Source organism: Leptosomus discolor, chromosome 2 (assembly GCF_034619465.1).
Source record: "Leptosomus discolor isolate bLepDis1 chromosome 2, bLepDis1.hap2, whole genome shotgun sequence".
Lineage (NCBI taxonomy): Eukaryota > Metazoa > Chordata > Aves > Leptosomiformes > Leptosomidae > Leptosomus > Leptosomus discolor.
The window spans coordinates 18946488-18971464 of NC_141392.1; the positions used below are offsets into that span (position 1 = coordinate 18946488).

The 24977-nt window shown below is 38.0% G+C and overlaps 1 protein-coding gene across 3 annotated transcripts in view; it reads left to right on the forward strand.

The window, feature by feature from the left end:
- The window catches only part of MSH2 (mutS homolog 2), a 53124-nt gene that overhangs the window by 13193 nt on the left and 14954 nt on the right, over window positions 1-24977 (forward strand). For all 3 annotated transcript variants that reach the window (XM_086460675.1, XM_086460674.1, XM_086460676.1), the window contains 3 exons: window positions 13423-13622; window positions 18763-18872; window positions 24179-24302. In XM_086460675.1, the coding sequence (XP_086316801.1) occupies window positions 13423-13622; window positions 18763-18872; window positions 24179-24302 (434 nt within the window). The remainder of the gene's footprint in view (window positions 1-13422; window positions 13623-18762; window positions 18873-24178; window positions 24303-24977) is intronic.

The following is a 24977-nucleotide window of genomic DNA, read 5'->3' on the forward strand; positions in this document are numbered from 1 at the left end:
GCTTCTTCAACCCTTTGCCCTCCCTTCCACTTATTTTTACTATTTTCAAAACCACTAAATCACCTGTATTTTCATTTGGGTTTGCTTGTAAGACTGAGGCTGACAGTACCTGCTGTCTAGAAATATTAAACAAAAGCTCTACTAGTCAAGCGCGTGTCAGACAGGCCACATCTCTCCAAAGGAATTTCCATCAAAATCCCAGGCACTTGAAACCTATCAAAAAGCTTAGATTTTTGTGTTGCAGAAGACATTTTTAATTTTCTTGCTTGAGGAGAGAATAAGGGAATGTAAATAAGAGCTGAAAAAAGACACTTTTCATGACACCTTCAGGTGTGGGAGAGCCAATGTTGCCGTTTGAACTGGAGAAGTGCCTGAAAGCTCTTTGTATTCTGCACATTATCCAAATAATTTGTCTTCTAGGTCAAGGATCAGCAATCAGTGTTGCAAATCTGTAAATTATAGGTGGCATTCAGTGGTGCAGCACTGGAGCAGGTAGTCATAGTATCTCCTAGTTGATACTCCCAGCTCGCCCACTTTATCCTGACAAGTCCTCACTTGGTGCAAAATAAATAGAAGGATTAAGCTTCTAGTCAGTTTCTTTTACATCTGAATTTTGAGGCTCAAGGGAAAGGAAAATTAAACTAAAACTTGGTTGAAACATAATTTTTAAGAAATAATCGAATTGCTGTTTATTTAGGGAAACGTGAATCTGTAGCTGCCATACTGTTCTTTTGCTCTCAGCCTGCCAAAAGGAGGTGGATGGAAATTACTGCGGTAGTTAAATTTTACTTACAATCTGTGTTTAATTATTCAGGGTATTCAGGATAAGTTAATGAAGTTTCTAGTTAAAGAGTGACTATATGAAAGGTTTTACTACGTACATGCGCAAAGCTCTCTGTTTTATCAGTGTCCTTGGTGGTCACTATCTTGAACATTGTATACAGGAATATGGTATATTCTCCATGAAAGAACAGTGAACATGTTGTTTCTGCTCTGTTTAACTTACATCTGCAAACATTAGAAAGGTAGCACGTTAGGAAACTGCAGCAGAAGCTCTTGGCAAGATAATTTTGTCTCTGCTTGAAATTTAATTTCATTTGTCATGTATAAGGGTTATAAAAGTCTTTAATGTTTTATTTACATACAGTTTTTGAGTTTCTCCTCTGTACAGAATGAATGCAAATGAGGAAATATTTGATTTTTTTACAGCAAAGAAATAGATCTTGTTCAGTATGCTCTTAGTCTGCGCAAGTTTGAAGAAATGCACAGGTTAGCAATTTAAGAATATTAGTGTTGATGGAGTAGTGTAATAAACTTAACCTCTTAATTTTAATAATGAATGGAAACTTGAAAAGAATAAAACACACACAAAAATAATAATGGAAATACCTCTCCTGAGCTGTCTCTAGTCTTTGAAGACCATGCAGTAATATTGTTTTATCATTGGATCCCCAAATGCCGTGTTTAATTAAAAAGGAAGACTGACACAAAACCTCTGCAGTGTAAGGCATTATGCTGAGAAGTAGCTGTAGCTGCTTTCCGCCTTCAGTTTCTCTGGAAGGTTTTGGGTGGGGCAGTTTCACTATATGGAGTTTATGAAGTTGCCCATGACTGTACATTACTTGATGAGTTCTTGCTCTGTCTTCGTTGTTCTCTGTTGTTATAGAAGAAATGGAGGTTTATTAGTAGTTCTTAAAAGATGGGCATTTGTTTTCCAGAAGCCTAAATACTGTGTTGATGGAATGGCAGTGTTCAAAAAAAGTATTGTGAAACTGGTTTTTCTTGTCTTTATTTAAATTAGGATATTTTTGCCTTCATGTCCTTGACACTTGCTTATGCTAGCCATTCTGTATGTAGGATTTCCTTGGTCTTCAGTGGTCAGAATTCAGTGTGAATGGTTTTGGGTTTTTTGTGGGTTTTTTTTTTTTTTTTTGACTCTTATGTATCATGCAGCAACTTGTGATGCTGAGTTGTTTCATAGTTGGCTGACATTGTCAGTTACCACTTTAAATCAAAAGGTGTAGTCATGCTTCCTTGCCCATGGATTGTCACTAATTCACTTGTTATTTGCACTAGCACTAGTGTTCATGTAGCTGCTTCTTTCATCTTTCAGTGGAGAATTTAGCATGTTAAAATAATTGAGGGTGTAATGTCGTATATAATCTAATCCAGTAAAACTAGGCAGTTGCCAAAAGGGGCAATCCCAGTTCTTCTTTCTGGCCTTCAGCTTCTGCCGCTCTCTTTTTTTCGTCTCATAACTACAGAATTATTTGGTTTGGCCTGTTCACCTGATGAAAACTAATCCCTGAAAAAGTGAGGAAGTTGTCATCTAAAATTAATCCTTTTGCTACTCTGCAGCTGGTCCATGACCTGCTGTCATCATGAGAAAATTAACATCACCTTAAATGCAGATCAAGCAATACTAAAAGCCTGTTATTCAGATTTAATAATCTGACTTGTGTTTGCATTGTTTTGGTATCTTGACTTTTCTAGAGCTTACACTAATTAATTTATATTGTGAATTGGATTACCAAACTTGCTACAGGAGGATAAACTTGATATCTGCCTATCCTCAAATTGGAAAAGTGAATGAATCTGTGGAATGGAGCTCTTCACTACCATAGCTCAATAAACCTGCTGCCTTTCTGACAAATTCTCTATGAAGATGCTACTTGAATATTTTTAGCTCCTACAGAAGACAGACTATGCAAATTTTATGAAAAATAAGGTATGCGTGGAAATAAATTGGTAAGTCTTTTGTAACATTGGGAAGACAGAAAACATGTCTCTGCCAAAGTGTTTAGGAGATACTTAGGGAATTTTGTTTTATGACATATCCTTTTATTACTTCTGTCTATACAGTTCCTTCAGGGTAAGGGACTGTTCAATCCAGCAAGATTGTGCTGAGTTTTTGAGGTGGGAGAGGAGTTGCTGTGTAAAACATCTTATGTTCAAAATTCAACTTTGCTGATGGATCTTCTGTGTGGTTTTTCTTCTATAAGCATGCATGTTTAAAAGTTGGGAACAGTGTTTATCATTCTGTGAAGCAGCAGGTTGCTAGAAGGTGAGAATTTTCCCTTTTGATCCCAGCTCCTCTTCTGTGGAGCTGTTTTAATTCATTAAGGGTAATAATTTTGTTATTTCTTATCTGTGAATGAGGAGGAGTGGTGAATCAAATCTAAGTAGTACTGTTACATAAAACTCTAGTCTGAATGGCAGTTCTCAGTAATGATTAAAAAAGAAACTCTGCTCTTCTTGGGAAACATAACTTTTGAGAAACATAAGTGAAGGTTTATTTTCCTTTTCTGTAACTTGGATAGCTGACTTTTACTGTAAGTAATATACCCAAGTTGTGAAATGGGAAATAAAAGAGACTTGGTTTTGGTTTTAACTGTGACTGAGATGATAATGTAGGTGTAGGTTGGATGCACAGGTGTATGAATGTTTCTCTAGAATATAGACAGGAACAATACTTTTTGTTTTAAATGTTTTAATATTTTCAGGACCCAAGTCTTGTAGAGCAGGGCTGGTCTCCCATGGGGGTGTGGAGTAGTCCTAACTGCAAAATGAACCATCAGCGGGAGCTGGTGAGAGGGAGATGCTGGTAGGGCTCTTTGGGTCCCTGATGCAGGGCATAGGTCACCTTCTGTCCTATCTGGAGAGAATCAGTGGGACCCTTGACAAGTTCTGGTCATCATTTGCCTTTGGAAATGCTGCTGAAGGTCCCTCTCTCTAGCACTCTGAAACAGCTTGCAGCCTGCAACTCTTGGCCGTATGAAGGGATAGGTGTGTGATGGCATCAGGAGCGCTGCTGGCCTTGCCTTATAAATGAAGAAAAAATGTTTCCTTTCTGCTTCTCTTACTTTTTGTTGTAGGGAATTTGTGCGCATGCCTCGGAGCCCTGCAGTTCTTTGCTTTGACATGCTTTCTGGCTAGAGGAGGCAAAGCAGAGCTCTATTTGTGTAGTGCTGCTTTATTTGTATATGCTTCAGAATGATGCCAGGCACTTCCTTTCCTCAGGGTCTAAAAATATTGCTGTTGCAGCAGTCTGCTTCAGGAGCAAGATCTTAATTGCCTCAAGTGGTACCTTGCTGGCAAGGATAAGACCCAAAATTTTATTTTTCTACTGAGGAATTGTTTTCTTTACCTTGCCTAATCTGCTGAGGGAGGAAAACGTTTAAACACTTGTGTAAAAATACAACTTATTTCAGAATACATAAGACTGCAGTAAGTATCTTTGGGGAAGAAAAGCCCATTATATTGGAGTTAACAGTGCTTTTTCTGATAATACTTTTCTGGTTTTTATTCTGAGCTCATTGGCTTGCAGACTCACATACATACAGCTTCCAAAGGTTTGCTTGATTGTTATAAAAAGTAGTTATTTTGTGTCTGGTACCCCTGATATAATATCAGGGCTTTAATTTAGTATCTCTAGACTTTGGCATAATACTCAAATGGTATATGCAGGAATTCATGTAGGGTGGGAAAGAGTATCTTGCTTCCCTGATACGTATTAATTTTATATGTTATATAAATGTAACTGATGTAGAGGAGTGAACTCTTGATTATTTGGAAGAATGCATTTATTGAATTTAAAAATGTGTCTGTTAATGGACTGTTCTGAGGTTATAAATACCCACTATTTTCATGATGGGATGGTTTGGGGGCTAACTAGGAAAATTAGAAAAGGTGGGAGTGTGATGTTTGGGTGTAGCTTTCTGTTGTGTTGCTTAATCTTTCAGGTTAAGCAGCAGGGACCCTGATGCGGAACACTTTGGCTGCTTAGTAGCATACTTTGTGTACCCAGTGTGCTCTGCAAGTGTGTGCAATGTGATGTCTGTCTAAAACTGCCCTTCAAACCTTGGACTCTGTATTACAAGGGACTACTTCAACAGAGCTGCAGAAAATAGCCAGCATATTCATGGTTTCTTCAAGTTACACGTTTGAGATTAAAAGACAGTAGTAGCAAGTTCAATCCAAAGACCTGACTGGTAATAGTGGAATGAAGGCCAATTTCTAGTACTAAATACATCCTGAGGGCATCGGTTACTTGCCTGGAGATCCCTTGATTTGGTTTACTTCTGACTTGAGGGAGAAAGTATGGCGGGGTAGAGAAGAGCAGCAAGCAGCAATGCTATCTTATACTTTCTGTGGTGGAAGTGCTGGTTTCTGCTGGCTTGAAGTGTTTGTGGGACTGTGGCTTGAGGGTGTAATTTCCTAGACAGCTTAAGCCAATGTCAAGATACAACTGGGCTTGTCTACAGCTGATGGGGGGCCACCCCAGCGTGAAGTAGTTCAGGGTAGCTTCACTGGTGGAAAGCTAACACAGCTACAGCAAAAAAAGATGTGTGTTTAAGGAGGGGGCTGCAACTGGGAGCATCACCTTCGGTGTCAACCTGAGGTGTTTGTAGCTGCCTTTACCAGACTAACAGTTTTTCTTTTTCTGTGCTACCTGGCTTACCTGTGTAAAGAGCAGGACAGCTTTCAAGCTATACTACTGAGGCAGGTCATGCTTGATCTCTTGACTTTTTTGTTTCTGTAGAGGAGAAGTTTTGAAACCCCCATTTGTGTTTAGAACTGTGAATCATCGCAAAATCTCTTTGAGAAGCTAGGAAGATTATCAGAGTGCAAGGATTGCTCTAATCTTACTGGGATGACAGCATTGTCTTTCTAAGAACACAGACATTACAGGTAAACTAAGATGCATCACTCTGGGACTGTTCGTTCCTGGTTTGCTGTTTCTGTTAATCTATTATACAATATCTTTTCATTTCAAGAAGCCTGTAATTTCACATCCCCCACATGAAACAGTAATGCACTTTAAATTCTGAATTGAGGATCTATATACACTGTTGTAGTCCTTCACTGTCATCTTGAATATTTGTTATTTAGGCAAGCTGTATCTTTTAGTTTAGCGCTCTTTTTTTAGATGGTAACAGTGGTTTTCAGGGAGGGAAGCTGTGAAGCAATTTGATATTACAGAAGCTTTTATAGCATGTTCTTAACTGAGGAAACAAAATGAACTTTGTGCCAATGTGCTAAGAAGAAACGATAACAGGTCGCATGGTTTGGGCAAGAACAGGTGGGAAACAGAGGAAGAACTTGAGCCATTTAGTGTGGAGGGGAATACATGTGAAGGTGGAGGCTGCTCTTTTGGCAGAGTAGGAAGAAGCCTCACTTACCTGAGCGCAAGCCCCTCTCACAAGCCTGTTGGTGTTGGCTGGGTTGTCTGCTTCTGAACTACAGGCCCTTGTGCATCCATGTGTGTTTTGGAGAGCGGAAAGAGAGCTTACTGATGAACAACTTGTGACACTCAGATGGAAGATTTTGGACCCTTAATGATACGGTAGACCCAAATTGTATGAATTTCATTACACAAAGATTTTGACCTCTTACTTGGGATATTCTTTCTCTTATGTGAGATATGCTACAGAGATATGTATACAATTCATCCAGAGAGTGATATTCTGAGTTGTTGACCAAAAAAACCCCTGGATTCAAATCTTGTGTTTTCGAAGTGCTGGAAGAACTGGTACTTATGGCGAGTCCCCTGAAAGGCTGCTCCTGCAGTTTGGGTAAATATTGCCACCAGCTGGAGGCTTGCTGCCAGAAATCAGAGCAACTTCTGTCTGCCCACGGTGCCCAGTCTGAGCTGAGTGTGTAAGCTGACTGGGGGATTGAGAGGATCTGTAATACTAAGCCGATGGCATATGCATAAAATAAAATAGCTATTGATGGTACTACTCTCTTTCGAGCTGTTGGTTCTTTATTCCTGTGTTTAATTTATTTCAAGTTGTTCACAAAGATTGCTCCAGGTCCGTAACGAAGTCTTTTGTGCATAACTAAGCACTTCCAAAAGCATTTGTGGGTTGCCTAGAGCTTTTGCATTGTTAATTCGTTATTCTTGTCAGAGAAATTTTGAATGTTACTTTTATAAATGCATGTAACAACTCTGATTATATTGGGCAAAATGACCTGGGATGGTCAGTGTGATTTTTATGCTGCTAAGACGTGTGCCAGAGGTAAATAATTCTCAGTACCAGGCTTTAGATACCTGATTTAGGCTCCTGTGTGCCCATCTTAGGTGTCTGTCTTAATACTTCAAATGCTCTAAAGCATACTGGGATTCTTTGTCATAAAAAGAGCTTTGCCAATTTAAGGTGATATTTACTGCTTACCTGAGCTGGTGACAATTGGACTTCGGCTGATTTTTGTGAGAGGGATGTTTGTCTAGGGAACGATTGGGTCACCAGGGAGAAATTTATAAAGGGAGCTTAGGACAGCGCCTTGCTTATTTCTGGCTGGAAAACACAAATGCTGCTATTAAACAGCTACAGCAACTTGCTGTAGTGTGGGCTTCCTCCAGGGTATTAAAATCTGAAGTGCTTTGTGTGGAAAAGAAAACCCAGTTAGAAGAGGTAAGATGGTGGCTTGGCTTTGCCCTGCCCTCCTGTTGGAGAAGGCAGTACCTGAGGCTGTAGTTTATTACATTATTCTGGTAATTTCTATAGGGTTAGAAAAGAATAATTTATCAGTTTTTTATATATGTGGGTTAAGTGTGTCTGGGGAGGGTTTACCTCAGCTACATTGGATTAAGAAGAGATCTGAGTTTGAAAGAAACCTGAGGGAAACCAGAATAATGGTACATGAAGTGTTTTCAACTTTCTTTTGTATAAAGGAAATAGGAAATTAAACTGGTATAACTGTGCATATTCTGAAACTTCTGTGGTAAGATGAAAGTCTTAACTTATCTTAAAGCAGTCCTTAATGTGCTGCTTTTGTAAGCAGCATTTCTCTGATAAAATTCTCTATAATCAAGTTGAACAGTTAGAAAAGTTGATCTTATTCTGCAGTCATAGAAAACCTTTAGCAGGCAGAGAGTACAAATGTATGCTCTTCAGAAGACTCAGCTGTTGTATAGCCAGGGGAGTTACAACCTTGAAGATCCTGAAAGTCAGCCGGCTTCTCCTGTAAAGAGTGCATTCTTACTTTGATTTCAGTTTTAGCACTTTTTTCATTGTGTCACGTGGAATTATATTTAGTGCAGTTTTTCCTCATGAAAATGTCTACCAGAATTAGGGATTTTAAGTTACTACTCCGTAGCAGTAGTTAAATATGTATATATAAAAAACTAATTATTAAATACATATATTACTGATTATATATGGATCCAAGTTTCATAGTATGGTAAAAAACCACAGAGTCCTTTTTCTGAGCAGAGGTGCTTGGAGGAAGCATTCTCCTTACTGCATGCGTGGAGAGGTACAGAACTGTCCAGGGTTTTGCAGGATGTTGGTGGAGGAGAGATTAAAACCTGGATGCTTTATTACTTAGCTTGTTGTATAGCACATTGGTTTGTTGGGGTGTGTATGTGCTGTCTGATCCTGCTCGGGCATTAAAAATATTCTGTTTGTTCTAACTCTGGTCTTTTATTTTAATCTGTTAGTTTAGTTATTATTTCTACAGACAGAATTATTTTCATCCTTCTGTGAAATCTGCGTACGAATCAGGCTCGATTAATGGTTTCCCGTTAACTTAAACTTCTATATTTAGCTCCATAAAAGCCTAGAAAATCATGATGAAAAATGCTGCATAGATGTAGCAAAGGAAGAAGCAATCTTTTCCGAGTCAAATGAGATGTAAACCTCACTGGAATGGAAGCATTGTGATGAGTCGTGGGAAAGTGGGTGCCATTTATTAGATAGAAGCCAGATTTTCGTTGTCTCTTTTTGGTGTGGCATGTTAGTCTTTTGTCTATTAATAGTAGGTCCAAGAGACGCCTCTTATCAACGATAAAACATGGGAAAGGATGAAATGCTTTCAGTTGGATTCCAGAATATCCAACAGAAGGTTGGAGATACGTGGGGTTTCTTTCTGTCTGGAACAGCACACTAAGCCTAATGTTAGTTGTTATTGCACAGAATAAAGGGGGGTTCATTTCAGTGTTCAAGAAAAGTACTTGTGTTGGTTTTCAGTTATATTAGCTGAAACTTTGTATGCTCTTTCTGTCATTAAATTTAAATAACTGTCTTGAGACAAAGATTTCATTTATGTACTAGTGTGGTTTCACTAGTTATAATTGTTTCTGTTATCTTGACTGTGCTGCCTTAGGTCTCTGGTGGAAACTTTTGCCTTATTTCGCTTTCCCTTTCGGCTGTGTGGCAGAAACGAGTTATCCAATGTAGTCAGCTGTTGTTTGATTACACTTTCTTGGATTTTTTTTTTGTTTCTTTTGTGTTTTCTTTTTTGTTTCCTTGGTCAAGCTTTATGTTAAAAACAGCCTGCATTAGGCATGGCTTATGGTTGCATTATCTTAATGTAGCCCTTTCTATTCAGCAACCTTGTATTTATTCTTACCATACAGGAAATCGTTATGCAAAATGTGGCATGAACAGACCTGTCAGCCCTATATTCGTGGTTGGCAAATATAGCGGGAGGTGGGGGGGAATAGAGACAGTACTAGGAAGGTCATGAGGTGTTGGTCTAATTAGCATGGTTTTGGCAGAGGAAAGCTGTGTCAAGCTGATCTGAGAACTCTTTGAACTTGTCATTGTTGTGGACAAAGGAGGAGGAAAAAAAAAAAGGATAAATTAGATCTTTCAAAACGCCTTTGACAAGTTCTTACCCATGAGGCTGTTGAACAAGCTGAGGGAGTTGTGGGATGAAAGAGAAGGGTTTGTGTTAAAGGCACAAGCTAAAAAAAATACAAAGTTTTAATCTTGGCAAAGGTAAGCTCAAGAGTCCAGAAGTTGCACGTGAGATGTTCTTTAATGATCATGATAGCAGCTGGCTAGTAAGGTACAGACACTTTTATAGGTGAGACAAGTAAGTGCCAAACTTCTAATGAAAACCCAAACAGGCCAACTGATTGGACAGTACAGGGGTGGTTTGGATTTTAATGAGAATAAGTAAAAACCAATATGTACAGAAATGATGTAATCTGCCTGTGTCTGACAGAGCTTTACATGGATTCAGAAAGGGTGTTGGGTATCTGTGTGTCAGTTTGAAGTCAAGTCTCTGTGCAGCTGGATTTTAAAGATAAGGTATGGTGGCATTATAGAAACTGTTGCTTCTGGTCTTTTCCAAGTGCAAAATTTAGTAAATTTCAGTAAGTGATTCCATGTATATATAACTGTATGTCAGGATTATTGAGTGCGTAAGGACCTCTTGGAAGAGAAACTGAATGCTCTGGCTTTAAACATAAACTATCAGAGGACAAGATGGGATATAGTGTAGAGGATGAACTTGAATTTTGCACATTCTTGCATGTCTGAGATTGGTCATCAAATTCAGAGAAAATAGTTTTTATACTGGAAATTTTAATATGGAAATCATGGAGTAGTCTGTACCTTAAGCATGTTGGATAAAACCACTAAACCCTGGTTTCCTATCACAGACAAGGGTAGTATTTTTCTAGATTAAAATTCACTTTTTAAATTCGATAAATACTCCAAATGCGTCTTGCTTTCTTCCTAGTACTTTTTTTAAGTGAAGAAAGGGTGTTTTAGACCAGAACCTCATGCAATTTTGCAGGTAATAAAACTTGATGGTATGTTTGGTCACCAGTTGCTGCTGGTGCTTCTGAGAAAACAGTTTGTGAGTCTTAAGTTGGGTCTGCTAGGTAAATTATAGGGATTTTTAATAAACATGGCAATATATCTGCTGTGACAAGGTCATGTAATTCTTGTTATTCCTCCAAACCATTTAACAGAAGCCTGAAAGCTAGAAATTGTGCTGGAAAACACCAACAAGGATCAGAATTGGAAATTAGTTGGCTATTATGATATACAAATCTTGTTCTGTGTTCTTGCAGCGGGTATCTTAAGTATATTCCTATCTACTTCTCGCAAGCTCTGTATATATGCTGAACAGAGCATGTTCAGTGTATCTTTTAGAGATTGCCCCTGTTCCCTGTATTTTTTGGAAATAAAGCACAGTAATGTCAATCTTTAAATTTACTTACTAGGGCAATAGTTGAATGGATAAAAGTAGAGGTAGGATTCTTCTCTTGTATTTTTCATTGATTTTGTTTGGTATAATACAGAGGGTTCCCTGGAGTGGTGTGGGTAGAACACTCTCTGCAACACAAGGACGTTCCTTTCGGATTTTTTATGTACAGAAATGTACTGCTACCTGTCCAGGGGTGTCTCTCTTGTGTTACCTTAGATAAAGCCTTTGTTTCTTGAGTGGCTGTCTTTACTAATTAGCTGAGACAGTGTACCATGTTAACCTTTGTGTGCTGTTTCCAGTGTCTAGCGCTCTTTACAGAACACTGCATGGTGTAATGTAGAGATTACTGCTTTCAGAATGACAAAAAAAATTTGTCATTTGCAAATGCTCCTGTTATTGAAACTGATGCGGTTTTTTGCTGGTAAGTGAAACAGTAGAAATAATGTGGTGAAAGCTGTCCTTTCTCTGCTTGTGTGTCTCTAAATGTTTCTTCCCTGCTGAAGCCAAGATACTGCTAGATAGAATGTTAATGTGATTAACTAGAAATCAACGCAGTATATCACATGTGGAGGTCTCTGAAGGGGGCAGAGTTCTTCCTTCCTATTCCTAAAGTGTGACCAAGAACACTGACCTCTCTAGCAGTCCAAAATGAACAATATCTGACTTCCTTGTTTAACTAAGAATGTAAAGTAATGCAAAGTATTTAAAGGTGGCCATGTTAACTGATGCAAAAAAGAAAGTGAGAAATGTATGAAAGTCCTCTTACATTCTAGTGGGGAAAATATATTTTAACTCTCTGTCACTTCTCATTGAGATTTATTTCAGCACTTAAAGAATATTTATTTCACTATTTTTAAAAAAAAACAACGAAATGTCAGGGAGCAGCAGCAAGGGCAGGCCGAAGGGAAGGCAAGCTAGGAGTCAACGGTGACAAGGCAGGTAGAGACAGTACTCCCATGATAATGACATGGTCCCCCAGTACCTACATGGTGCGAACAGGGTATGTCTGGTGACAGTAACCAGTTTCAGCCAACAGTCTGGGTCTCCAGGCAAGGCTGTAGTGATGCTCTGAGGCGAAGCAAGGAAATCAAGTCAATGAGTCACAGCCTGGGTCAGTGGGGTCATGGCCAGGTACAGGCCATGGCTGCAGCATAACTCAGGTAAGAACCAAGTGGCTTGGTTTGAATGCAGCTCTTGAGTGAAGGTGAGGAGGCCTCAGACAAGGCTTCTTGCACCTTTTTCTTACACAGCTCTTCACATTGGTCTTTACTGGTGAGATTTACCTTCAGGAATCCCAAGCACGTGAAACCAGTGGCAAGTCTGGAGCAAAGAAGGCATAACCCCATTAGAGAAGGATCAGGTTAGCAAACATTTAAACAAATTGGGTGCAGGCAAGTCCATGGGACCCAAGGTATACGCCCAGAAGTGCTGAGGTAGCTGGCCAGAGTCATTGTGGGACCAATCTTCATTGTTCTGGAAAGGTCGTGATTGTTGGAGGAGGCTTCTGAAGATAGGAGTGACTTTTGCTTTCTTCCAGTCTTCAAGAAGGGCAAAAAGGAATACCCAGGGAATTACAGGTCGGTCAGCCTCATCTTCATCCTTGGGAAGGTGATTGAGCAGATGATTCTGTAAAGCACTGCTAAATGTACTAAGGGCAGGATGATTATTTGGAGTAGTTGGCTTGGGTTTATGAAAGGAGTATCATGCCTGACCAACCTGACAACCTTCTACAACAGATTGACTAGGGTGTTGGATAAGGGGACAGCGGTGAATATTTTTTATCTTTACTTCAGCAGGATTTTGTCATGATCATGGCATGAAGTTCAGTTGGAGGCTGCTCACTAGTGGTGTATCCCAGGGGCTGATACTGGGGACATCCTTGGAGATAAACAAAATGTGATTGGACCAGTCCTGGGCAGCTGTCTCTAGCTGCCCTTCCTTTGAGTAAAGGGGTTGGAGTAGTCAACGTCCAGAGGTGCGTTCCAACCTCAAGGATTCTGATTCTGTGATCCAGGGGGTTGTATAGCTGCACAGTGTCAATGTTGGCCTTGACCACAGGCAGCTAAACTCTGCCAAGAGTGGGGTTTTTCCTACTTAATATCTGTACTTTCATAGACTGTTGGATGACTTTTTTATGATGCTGGGAAAGGATTAACCTCAAAGTGGATTCTGAGCTTTGACATACCTACAAAACAGGTGTTGGCGTTTGCACTTGAAACAGTTTCACTCCAACGCTGTTCATTAGCTACCCCAACTGTTAAAAACTGCAGAAGCATGACATAGGCTAAATACCCTTGCTTTCTCAGCTCATGTGTTGTCCTAGTTTCATTTGTTGTTTTATCAGGAAAGTTGGCCAATGGATACAGCCACAGAGATAGGATAGAAACTGCTAGATAAATGTTTTCATTCTAATTAGTGACATAAAAGAATTGTAGGCCATGCCATGCTAATAATTATGAATTTCATGTTTAGGTTGAATTTGGTTGAAGCTTTTGTGGTGGATCCAGAACTACGTCAGTGCCTTCAAGAAGATCTCTTACGTCGCTTCCCAGACCTTAACCGTCTGGCAAAGAAATTTCAGAGACAAGCAGCAAACTTACAGGACTGTTACCGAATGTATCAGGCTATTAATCAACTGCCCAGTGTTGTGCAAGCACTAGAAAAATATGAAGGTAATACCAGTCCTGTCTGTTTTCAATGTTTTGTAATACACTGATGATAAAAAGAAATAGTGGGTAGACTTCCAAAGATTGCTTTTTTCCTGTGTATTTTTGTTGCAGGATTAGAGATTAAAGACATTCAAATTTGAAATTAACTGAAATTCTGAAATGCCAATCAGATACTTAAAAATAAACAGCCAAATCTTAACATGGAAAAGTGTTACATTTAGTGTGTAGCTACAATACTTGAACTGTTGGGTGATGGTCTGGTAATCTTTGACATTGGCTTGTCTCTAAGAATTCTCGACCAATTGTGTGTGTGTTATGATCTTATAAACAAAATACCATTCATACAAAATTGTGTTCCTTTTGAAGAGACTTTGCACATTGTGTTGTAATTAAACACAAAAAACCCACCCCAGTTTAAGCATTCTTGGTATAATTCGAATGGCTTTTTTTTTTTTTTTTTTAAATTATAATGCTCCTGTGTTTGATAAGAGTAACGTGGCCGGGTTTCTTCATTAGTAGGAAACTCAATGTTATGACAAGCAAGTCTAGAAAATACAAAGGTTGCTATTTCTTTTTCTTTCCTATGTGTTACGAAGAAAATACAGAATAGGATAGTGTCAGCATAACAGGGGGGTGATTCAGTACAGCAGCAGCAGTCCTAGCCTGTCAGAAAGCATGTTTTTGTAGAAGCCTATTAATTTGTTTGAAAATCGGTTTGCATAAAACAAGCATCAAAGTCTTAAAGAAATATTTTTTTTTTTAAATGGTACGGTTACAAAAATTTCTTTCCTGTATGTGAGTAGACAGTAATGTTACCCAATGTCTTACACCTTTCTGTACTGTAGTTTTATGACTTCAAGTAATGAAACTTACCTTCTAAAATATTAATCTTAAAAAGTGAATTTTTGATGGCTGGCTGTGTTATTTCCAAAAGCAGTTAAGATCTAGAACTGGGAAGGAATAATAGCAGATACAACTTTGTTAAAGAGCTGTGCCACACATTAGCTGTCTCAGTTGTGTCCCTTTGGCTTCTCCAAACAGACTCTGCTTGTTTTTGCCTTGGCATGGAGCTCTTGGGTTTCCATCTTAAACTGAGGTATTAGTTCAAAATGCTTGCTTCCTGTCTTTACTTCTTTTTTTATTAGTTGTCATTTGGATCTACAGAATTTCTCTGTCATAACATTGGGGTAGGAAAACCATTCCATTTTTAGAAATGTAGAGGAGCAAGCTGTGTAAGGCAAACTGCTAAGCTCACCATATGGAAAAAATTATTAGACTGCAAAAGGATCTTGCTGTTTTACATGTGAATCAGTTGGCCTTAGTAGAGCATCCATCAGCAGTATATCTAAGGTAATTTAAAATAGATGAAATGTATTATTTTTATTTTTCTTTGTACCTGTATGTCATTGTTTAAAGTACAAAAATGGTCTGGTAATTTTGAATGTATGTGACTGATTCAGACTGTATCTAATAATTTTCCTGTTTAAGACTGTACAAAATCTTTTAACTTATCAAGAGATAGAAAATCAGAAAGAATTTTGACAATTCTGAGTATCTGCCAGTTTCAGAACTTTCTTTTCTCCTGAGTGGCTATGGAGAGAGCGAGCAACTACACCATGAAGTGATCAGCAGTGGTTGCCTTTCCCTCAGTATGAAGCACTGCATTGTTGAGATGCTTGTTTTTGTGGATGATGAAAGCTGAGGAGGAGGGTAATGAGTAAAGATGACTTTTTAAATTTTTTTTTAGACATAAGAAACCTGCGTAAGACAGGAAAGGACTCTTGAGTCATCAAATAATTTTGCTATTGCTGGCAAAAGGGAGCAGTTGTTCATTACTCAAATTGCTGGGGCATAAAATCTAGGTACTTTCAAGATGTCTGTCTTCAAGAAGCTGCTGAAGCATCTTCCATTGCATCTCACGCTGACACTCTTTATTTTAAGCCTGTATAGATATGTAGGATACAGGAATTGTATGTGGGTTCCAAGTGTGTTTTTACAATATTGTATATAGTGGCTTGAATACCCCCTTACTGCTTTTGGAAGTACCTCCTAGTGCATGTTCCAGTACTGTTCTTTCCATGACTCTTGCATTGGTGTCTTAAAACCATGTTGTGATCGAACTTAGCTGTTTTCCATCCTTTGTCATTTCCAGCTGGTTGTTCACCTACTCATAGTGGTAATTGGTTTATCTATCAATGCATCATCTTACTGATAAATTTGACTTCATTTCTATTAGCCCAGTTTTCAAGGTCAGATAGTTATGTTTCTGATTTATTTTGTTCCAGTTTAATCTACTGATAGGTTCCACACCGTATATATTAGTGAATTTTATAAGCAGTCTTCTTTTGTGCATTAATATTATTAATTCACACATCTTAAAAAGATAAATGCTTGTATGAGCCCTGGAGGAACTGCAGTGACAACATCCTTACAGCTCATTCATCTTTTGCAAGTCGGTGATGTCCTCTTTATCTGCCTTCTGATCACTGTATTAATCATGAATCTTGCATCTCTGCATCCCATGTGGCACTGTATTGAAAGCTTTAGAAAAGCCTAGATTAGGTCTACAGATTTCCCTTTGTCTTAGGCAGTCAGTTATCTCAGACAGATGTTGTGCTATAGAGGTATGATCCACCTTTAGTAAACCCATGCTATATTTTATCTCTGTTTTGCTCCTTGTTCTTTCCTCATCATTTTTTCTAAGACCTTCTGTACTATCAAAATGGCTGGTTTAAGTACAGTTTGTCATTGAGATATGTCTAGTTTCCCTTGATAGAGCAGGGTCAATTGTCATACTTATGTTTGCTGCCAAACGTAACTGCATAGATGTTTCAAGTTTGAAGATGAATGCTTGATTTTAATTTCTATGCAATGTTTTAAACTGTATTAATAGTAAAGTCTTTAATGCATGAAATAAATGCTTATATGTGCTTCAGTAAGTAAATTATGGTTTAAATTAAAAACTGTACCTGGGAGCAGATAGGCTTTGTGATCAATATACATCTGTGCTTTTGACTGTACATAGGTCTATTGTTCTTTCTCTCAATGGTTAGCTTACATGCTAATAATGTTGAGTAGGTGCAAATTTTTACCATGCATCTTTTATGTGAGTTTATGAAAGCAGGTGCAAGATGAGTTAGAATTTAATTTAGAATTTTTCAATGATGTTTCTTGCTTATACTCTTTTAATGCCAAGTGTTATGCTTTTAAGAAAAGCACATACACACACCTTTTATAAATCCTCAGTGTTCACTGACTCCGCTATTTTACTTCCTTCAAGTGTTGGACACTGAAAGTGTAAATCAATTTTGCGATGTATCAGTTGGAACCGTATCAGAAATATATGTAAATACATTAGTATTTTATTAATAAATTAATATTTTCTTATTTTTGAATGTGACATCTTCCTGTGGTGTCTGAAGATAGTCTTCAAACTTAAATAATGAAATGGTATCATGAAACTTCCCTACTTACTGCTTTCAAGAAAAGAAATTGTAATGGTACTTTAAGTTCAAGCACAATAATTTTTAATTAATTCAAGAATAGTGAAGATCATTTAATTGTGTGTGCCGTGCACGGGGAACTGCTAAGTCTACTCTGAAGAATGGACATGAAAGTTTTCCTGCTCTTCAGTCTCCTCCTTCTTTAATGCCTTGTTTTATTTTCTAAGTTGGTTTAGATGTGTCTCCTTACAGGAGGGGGAAAAAAAAAAGAGGCGAAAGAGAGCAAGCAAGAGATTTAGAATAAAAAGCAAGCTGTACTTCATTTTGCATCTCTCTTAGTTTTGAAGATTTTTAGTCAGCAGAAGACTCCATTTTTACAAGTTCAATAACCTGTCAACAACGTGTAATTTTTTTTGTCTATTAATAGATAATAATCAGTGAGGAGCTTTAACTTTAAAGGCTTGGGGGAGCGGGGAAGCAAAAAGGCACAGGAGTAAAAGAAAACAAACCAAACTTTTTATTTCTACTTGAGTTACAGTGCTGTGAGAGAAGAGAGATTCCCTTGGGTAATCAGGTTCTCACTGTGTTGACTTTTGTAAATTTGTATGGAAATTTTTCTTAGGAGAGATTAGGAATTTTTCACTAGTCTGGTAAGAAATTGGGAGGCTCTGGAACAGCCAGAGCTTAATTCTGTGTTTCTCTGTTAATGTGCAAAGCCTTACCTGTGAGCATTGGAGGCAAATACTGTAATTCTGTACATAATCCCATGACTATAAACTCATAGTATTAGATTCTTTTTGAGGCATTTTGTGTAAATCATACAGTCAATAATGCTAGTCTTTCTGTGATTAAATCATAACTTGAAGTGGCTGCAAAATGTTAAATATTCATTTACTGACAGAGTTTTCACAGCTGGCTGATGGATAGGTGCTTATTTGTAGGCTTGAAGAAAGTACTTCTTTCACAAAATTGGCAATATCCGTGCATGCTAAGTTAACAGTGAACCGCACTTTGTGTTCGGTGCTTAGTGTTCTATGGGCTTCCAACCCGTATGTGTGCTATGCAGTTATACTTGGTGCTACAGAGTATCTGTGCTAACAGAATACATTGGAAAAGACTAATTTAATTTTGATGACTTCCTGTTTAGTGGAAAGATCAGTGACTATAAAGATCTCATTAGAGTAGATGGTCTTTATTTAAGGAAGACAAAACCAAAAAACATACACCTCAATTTCTATTTATGTCCATATTGTAACCTACCAAATATTCCCAATTTTTGGTAATTTTGAAGAAAACTAAAAACTCTCAGTGTGGGAGATAAGACTTCCATTTTGTATCTTTAAAATGGATTGCTGTGGAATACACTTTTTACTAAAGCCATTTCAATTTTTTATGTGCAAGAATAGGTAATGTTCAAACAGGAGGTTTGCTTTTGTTTGGCTGTAGTTCTACTTGTAGTAGAAGGGAATTAATACCAAAAAATATGAACAAAGATGACAGAATAGATGCAAGCTTAATCAGAATATAAATTGGATAATGTCAATTTTAGAAAAAGGTAAGTGTGTGTCAGCGAAATAATCATAACCAATCTTAATAAAAATTAAACAGCTGTATAGCAGTGCTGTTTATCTTGGATAAGTGAATTCTGGTAAAGTCATGGGGTTTTGTGAATAATCATTTTTCTTGTTTGTTCTTAACAGGAGCTCACCAGATGTTGTTGTTGGCAGTGTTTATAACACCTCTTAATGATATCTTTTCTGACTTCTCAAAGTTTCTGGAGATGATAGAAACAACATTGGACATGGATAAGGTATGGGCTGGTGTGTGGGAGGGAGTTTACTTGGCAATTAAAGTTTCTTATTGAACTTTGCAATCTGGTCTACACTCACTAAATTTAATTGATCATCTGTATTTAGTAGGTAGTAGTAGTTTAGCTGTGGAATATATGAAGACTGTTATTAGTATAGCAGTTGAATATCAAGTGGATATTCACCCCTGTCTGAAATTACCTGGCCACTGAAAAAATGCTTTGGGTACATGGATACTGTAGACTTGAAACTGTTTTTTTAAAAAAAAAACACATCAGTATTAAAAGTGGGGAAGTTATTTTGTCACTTTTCTGCTTCATTATATTTTCAAAGTACTGTGATACATTTCAAGTCTAGAATGTATCCAGAATGTTTATTACGTATTTATCTGCTTCTGTAAAATTCATTAAACTTGGTTCTATTTGGTGTGATTAAGTCTTCATAACTAACAGTTTGCTGCTCTGAAAAATGATTGACTTAAGTATAAAGACTGACTTTACTTTCCAGTGTAAAGACATTTCTCACTAGAGACAAATCTGCTACAATTATCTTAGACTTCCATCTACACTTGCTTATAAAATATTACTGATGATAGGACTATGATTGTAAGGGAAGACTGACATTTTTTCGGAGGGAAAGTTAGCCAAAGAAAGCTGGAAGAAATATTTCTTCCTTAAATCTGTATCAGAAAGGAGAAGGGATGAGTATAAATGACTGATTTGTCTTTGTTTATTGAACACTTAGGACTTGGGCAAAAAAATGAACCATTGCTTAAGTGGGTGAAACAATGCCAAGGTTTTTAGTGCATTTTGTACATAATTTTTCCCCATTATATTTGTTAGAGAATAGGTGAGATGCATTTTGAAACAGACATGCTTGGTTATAGAAGCATGTTTGATGTTCCCCTCTCAATAAGATGTTGCAGTCATTTTGGAAAACTTGGGAGGCTTTTAGGATTGTCGTAAGTGTCAATCTCAGCTGACTGTAGAAATACAAGATCTGCCTAACCACGTGCCAGGCATGGCTGTAAGGGCAAGGTGTTGAGCATTTGAAAACTACAATGGCTTTAAAATTTTGGACATGCATATTTCTCTCCAAAGGCAGAGGCACTGCATTTTATCTCTTTGTATTGTGTGTACATTCATCAACTGCGTTTTGCTGTTTAAGGAAAGACTGTTTGATTGACATATTGCAGTAATTTGTGATATATGCTAGCGAAGAAATTTATAGCTTTATACTAGTTACAGACCATCTGTTGATGCAGTTTGTATGCCCTGGGACCCTGTTTTCTTTAAAACCAACAGCTGTTCTAAGCCTTCATCCTTCATAGTCCAGCTCTTCAAATTTCTTTTCAGCTTCTACTTTAAACATGTTTTGTTGTCCTTCTAAACAGAATAACAAGTCAGTTATTTTTGATCGAGTCCCATAGAACCCAGTGTGTCAGATTTGGGGATTTTTTTCCCCTTGGAGATACTGGAAAATGGCTATAGATAAGCCAAGACTGGCTTTACCAGAAGAATAAACCTTGTCCATATGAATGTTAAAACTTGAACTTCAGATTTTTAGGGAGTTCAAATGAAATATCCATCTCTATTCCGAGTGTGACTGAAGGACAGGTTGTCATAGCAACTAAATTATGTCAATAATCCATTGTAATATAAAAAGAAACATCTAAGTTCAAAAAGCGTGGGATGTGGTTATTCATTTACCTAGCTGTAATAAAAGTTAAGAAACTGTCACTTCCATTCCTGCCTTTCACAGAGTCGTAAGGGGCCTTTGAAAAACCGTCTACTCCTGCCTCCTCCTCAAGTCTGGGCAACTTCAAAGTTTGTTAGCGCTTTTGGTATATAGAATTTTGTTCTGAGTATTAGGAGCACAGCACTTTACAGAAGGACTTGTTTTTCAGATTAGCTAGCTAGCTCAACATAGTCCCAGAGTCTGCACGTTATTTGCTGTCACCTCATTCATTTGAGCACCCCTTGGAAATGTGACTCACTTAGGTCTTATTTCATGTAAGTAAACATATGCAGGTACAAAAGTGTTGTCAGTGCTGTGTTAGTCTGCTTACTTACCACATGAGATGTTTTATACTTTGAACGTTCATTTCAGAATAGCTCTGAGCAAAACCTTACATTAAAGAAAAGTGTGTTTAGTAGAACAAAAGGGAATGTCTTATCTGCTTCTTATCCATATTGCATTAAGGGATCTGTATTCATTACAACCCTTTGCATGACTCTTGCCAGTAAAAGGTTATATAAAGAGTGAAGGTGGTAGCAGGAGTGTTCAGACCAATCTGTTGCACGTCTCTGTTTCATCTGAAGCAAATTTAACATTTGTATTTAATGCCATATTGAGTTGTAATTTAGACTTAAGTGCATTTCCGCAATCAATGTATCAGTGAAATACCACAATGATGATGATTATTTTTATTCTTCTTTTGGGGAGATGAGCGGGGAGAGAATTGGATTCACTGGTTTTTCCTTTAATTTTTCTGGTGAGGTGTAGCCTTACTGTACCATAACTGATGGTAGATTTGCTATGCACCAAGAACTTTTAATACCACGTTTCTGTTAATGCTTGTCCTGCCAGATTGTTGGCCCTATTCACACTGAGGGCCGTGGAAGAGGAAAGCAAAAGCTTGCTTTAAATGACTTACCTAATTATATCTGAGATACTGCTGTAGGAGGAGCACAGCTTGAGAAGAATGTTATGGGGTAATATAGTTGTGGGTGCCTGATGTTTTTATATAGTAATTAGTAGCACGAGTTTTTAATATTTTTAGTAAACCATAATTTTACTTCCTTACCAGTTTAGCTGAACTTTTAATTTAGTTTAAAAATGTTTTCTGTTAATTTGCTTCTACTTGGCTTTCACTTGGAGAATGTGGTCAGATGGAGCAGTTTTGTTTGTCACCTGCTAAGAGTTATTTCATGAGGCCTGAGTGAGGAAGGAGCTGCCCTATAGTTGCTGGGGTGGGTAATGCAATGTATTAGAAGCTGTCTTCAAACCTGGATCTGACATTTTTAAATTCAGATTGCCAGGCTGAGGTAATGGGATATAGGCTGCTAGATGTCCTAAGGATTTGGTATCTACACCTGGAAGAGCCACCGGGCTCTTAACCTGGGGCAGGAGTGCCTGGTCTGTTGCAAGCGGGTTCTTGAGCTGCTACAGTCCCTAACCCAGACTATTAATGTAAACAGGAGCTGAAGTAATTTTACTTTAATGCTCCTGTCCCAAAACTTCACAGTGGTTTAGGATTTATTTCTTGCATGCTAGCAGCCTCTGGGTTCATTCGTCATCACAGGTCTGTTGGAGCTGTAAGGGAGTTAGCAACAAGCACATGAAAACTAACTCTATCCCCACGGCTGCTGGACTGAGTGGTGGGTGAGGCAGTAACATGGCTTTTTTGTACATTATAAGCTCTAGCCACATACGGATCTTGGCTTGTAGTGAAATGAAAGCTAGCCTGCAGCAGGGAGGCCCTGAAGGGTGGAAGTGCAGGGCACTGTGTCAGTTCTGGTCAGTCTCTCTGGCATGGCAGCCTGGGTGGAGGCTGGAACCAACAGCCAGACTGGGCTCCTGCTGGGGCAGCTGGAGCATTACTGGTCCTTGGGTATGTTACCTTCCTTCTCCTCAAGTTATGGGCTTTCAGCAGTTTATTCCAGGCTTCAAATAGTTCTTTGAAGCTGTGAAACAAATTACTTTTCGCTTGACTTTCAACCTTGGTTGTCCTGTAAAGCTAGTTGTGACAAGGGCTGGCATGCATGGTGTTTGCATCCCAGCTTTTCCAATTTCTGTTTCAGATCTAGGATCTGCCCCACAAAACCAGGAATGGTCTTTTCTGCTGTGTGCTCTGTCATAAATGTTCATTGCTGTTCTTTTAGCAGAATTATTAAGGGAATGGGAGGAGCAGGCCTATCAACAGGGACGTAACAAGGAATGAATTTGTTCATACCCCTTTCTCAATGCCTCCAAGTTTCAAGACGGTCCTCTCAAATCTCGTAATCCATTGTTTTGTGGAGTCCACGTCTCTGGTTAAGCAACCAGAGAACTTTGCCACTGCAGCGTGTTTGCACACAACACAACTGGAACCAAAACGGCAGGCTGAGTGCAATGCGTTGCGGTGCTGGTAATTGCACGGAGAAAATGAACACCAACGGTTCAGTTTTCCATGATGCAACTTTTGTGGAAGATCAAATTGTCTGTTGGGAGAAGATAATTCTCAGAATAAGGTAGCAATCCTTTGAATATACAGCATGCTATGCAGTTTCTTCATATGATACTCTACTTGTCGCTCCATTCCAAGTTCAAAATGTGTAAGCCACATGCCTTTCCTCTCCAGATTGCATTCCCAGGTCTTTGTTCCAAGTTGCTGCAAAATCTGGGAGTCTTCAGTCTAATGCTTTTACAATTGTTTTGATGCACTACAGATTCGAAGTGCTGCTTGTTCGTAGTAGGACAAGATATATGTGGTAGTTCTTGCAGTTATAGTTCCTGTTGCTCAGCGCTTTCTGAAGTGGTACTTTTATTGTCTGGGAAGAAGTAAAGTTCCTTTCCTCTTCTCCTTTGTCCTCTTGCTAACATATACTTGTGGGTAAAAGTGAAATTGTATGTAAACCACCATCTTATTTCGGTGTGTTTTGTGAATTATTTGCAGCTGCTTTGTGTTCAGCTTTGCAGATAATTCCCAGCTAGGGGAAGCTTCATAGAAGTGTGGTTTGGTTTGATTTTTTTTTTAAATGTAATTAGATTAAATGTATTGCTGATATAAAAGCCAGTGCTTAGTTTCCATCTTGGACAAGAGTGCTAATATTTTGTTGATTGTAAAAATTGTATATTAAAAATCTAGTTTCTTTTACTTGGCAGTTACAAGTTGTGCTTGTGCATTAAACTTGAGTCTTGTAAGGTCATCAGAAACACACATCTGGCAGTGGAAGAATGAGGAAGAGGGAGGAAAAAGATGAAATGCAACTTATTTCATATGTGCCTCTGAAAATGTTTAGCTTGGAAGGAAATGTGTATGCTTTTCAACAAAAAAAATAACTGAGTAGAAATTGGGTAGAATTTTTGTTGATACTGTGTAGGCTCCTTCCATAACCTCTTAAGTGTGTTTTGGGCAGGAATTACTGTGTCAGAAACCTCTATTTCCAAAGGCTTCTTGTTTTGAAATGTCCCATCCTTTTACACTGTCTTGATTAGCTGCATAAATGATTAAGTAAATTCGTTTCATTGTGTATGATCAGGGAGGCGATTCTTTTCTTTTTACTGCATATGTTCATATGAATTTTTTCTTCTTATTTTTCCCTAGGTGGAGAATCATGAATTTCTTGTCAAGGCTTCTTTTGATCCTAATTTGACAGAATTAAGAGAGAAGATGAATGAACTGGAAGAAAAAATGCAATCCTTCTTAAAGAGTGCAGCCAAAGAACTAGGTAGGATATGAAACTGGCTTTGAGTCTTGTCTCCTTTGTAAAATGTTTTGAGATCAAGTATTGAGAACTGGCATAGGGGAGTTAAGGGATGTTTGTATTATTTTATTATTAGTTTGGGGTGACTTTAGTTGTCACAGCACAAACTGTTGAAAAGTGAGTGATTTTTGGTTTATAACTTGGCTTTTTTTTTTAAGGATGTCATTCCAGAATGTTTCAGAAATTATCACGTATGTTGCAAGATACTGCAGAATTCATTTTGTAGAACTGTGGCTCATCTCTTTGCTAATCCTAGCTCTGTTTTACATCCTTTGAGGACATGCATTGAAACCTTTTTTTCCTCCCACTATACATTCTCCTGAGTGTCTGTTCAGAACATGCTAGTTTTCTTTTGAAGTTGTTTGCAAAATGTAATGTGTAAGCAAATGAGACGTTTAAAGAATTAGTTATCCTATGCATAAAATTCCATGTGCAGCTGTTGAATTGGGCATTCAAAGAGCAACTTAAAAAATTACCAATTTTTAATGCCAATATGGCAAGAAAACTGGCAATACCATAGTTAGTTTAGGTTACACCTTTAAAGGCTTGCATGTATTTTGTTCTTGATTTTTTTTTTTTTTTTTTTAGTGTGAGCAAGATACCTGGGTGAAAAGAAGGAAAGGCAAGGTCATGTAGGGA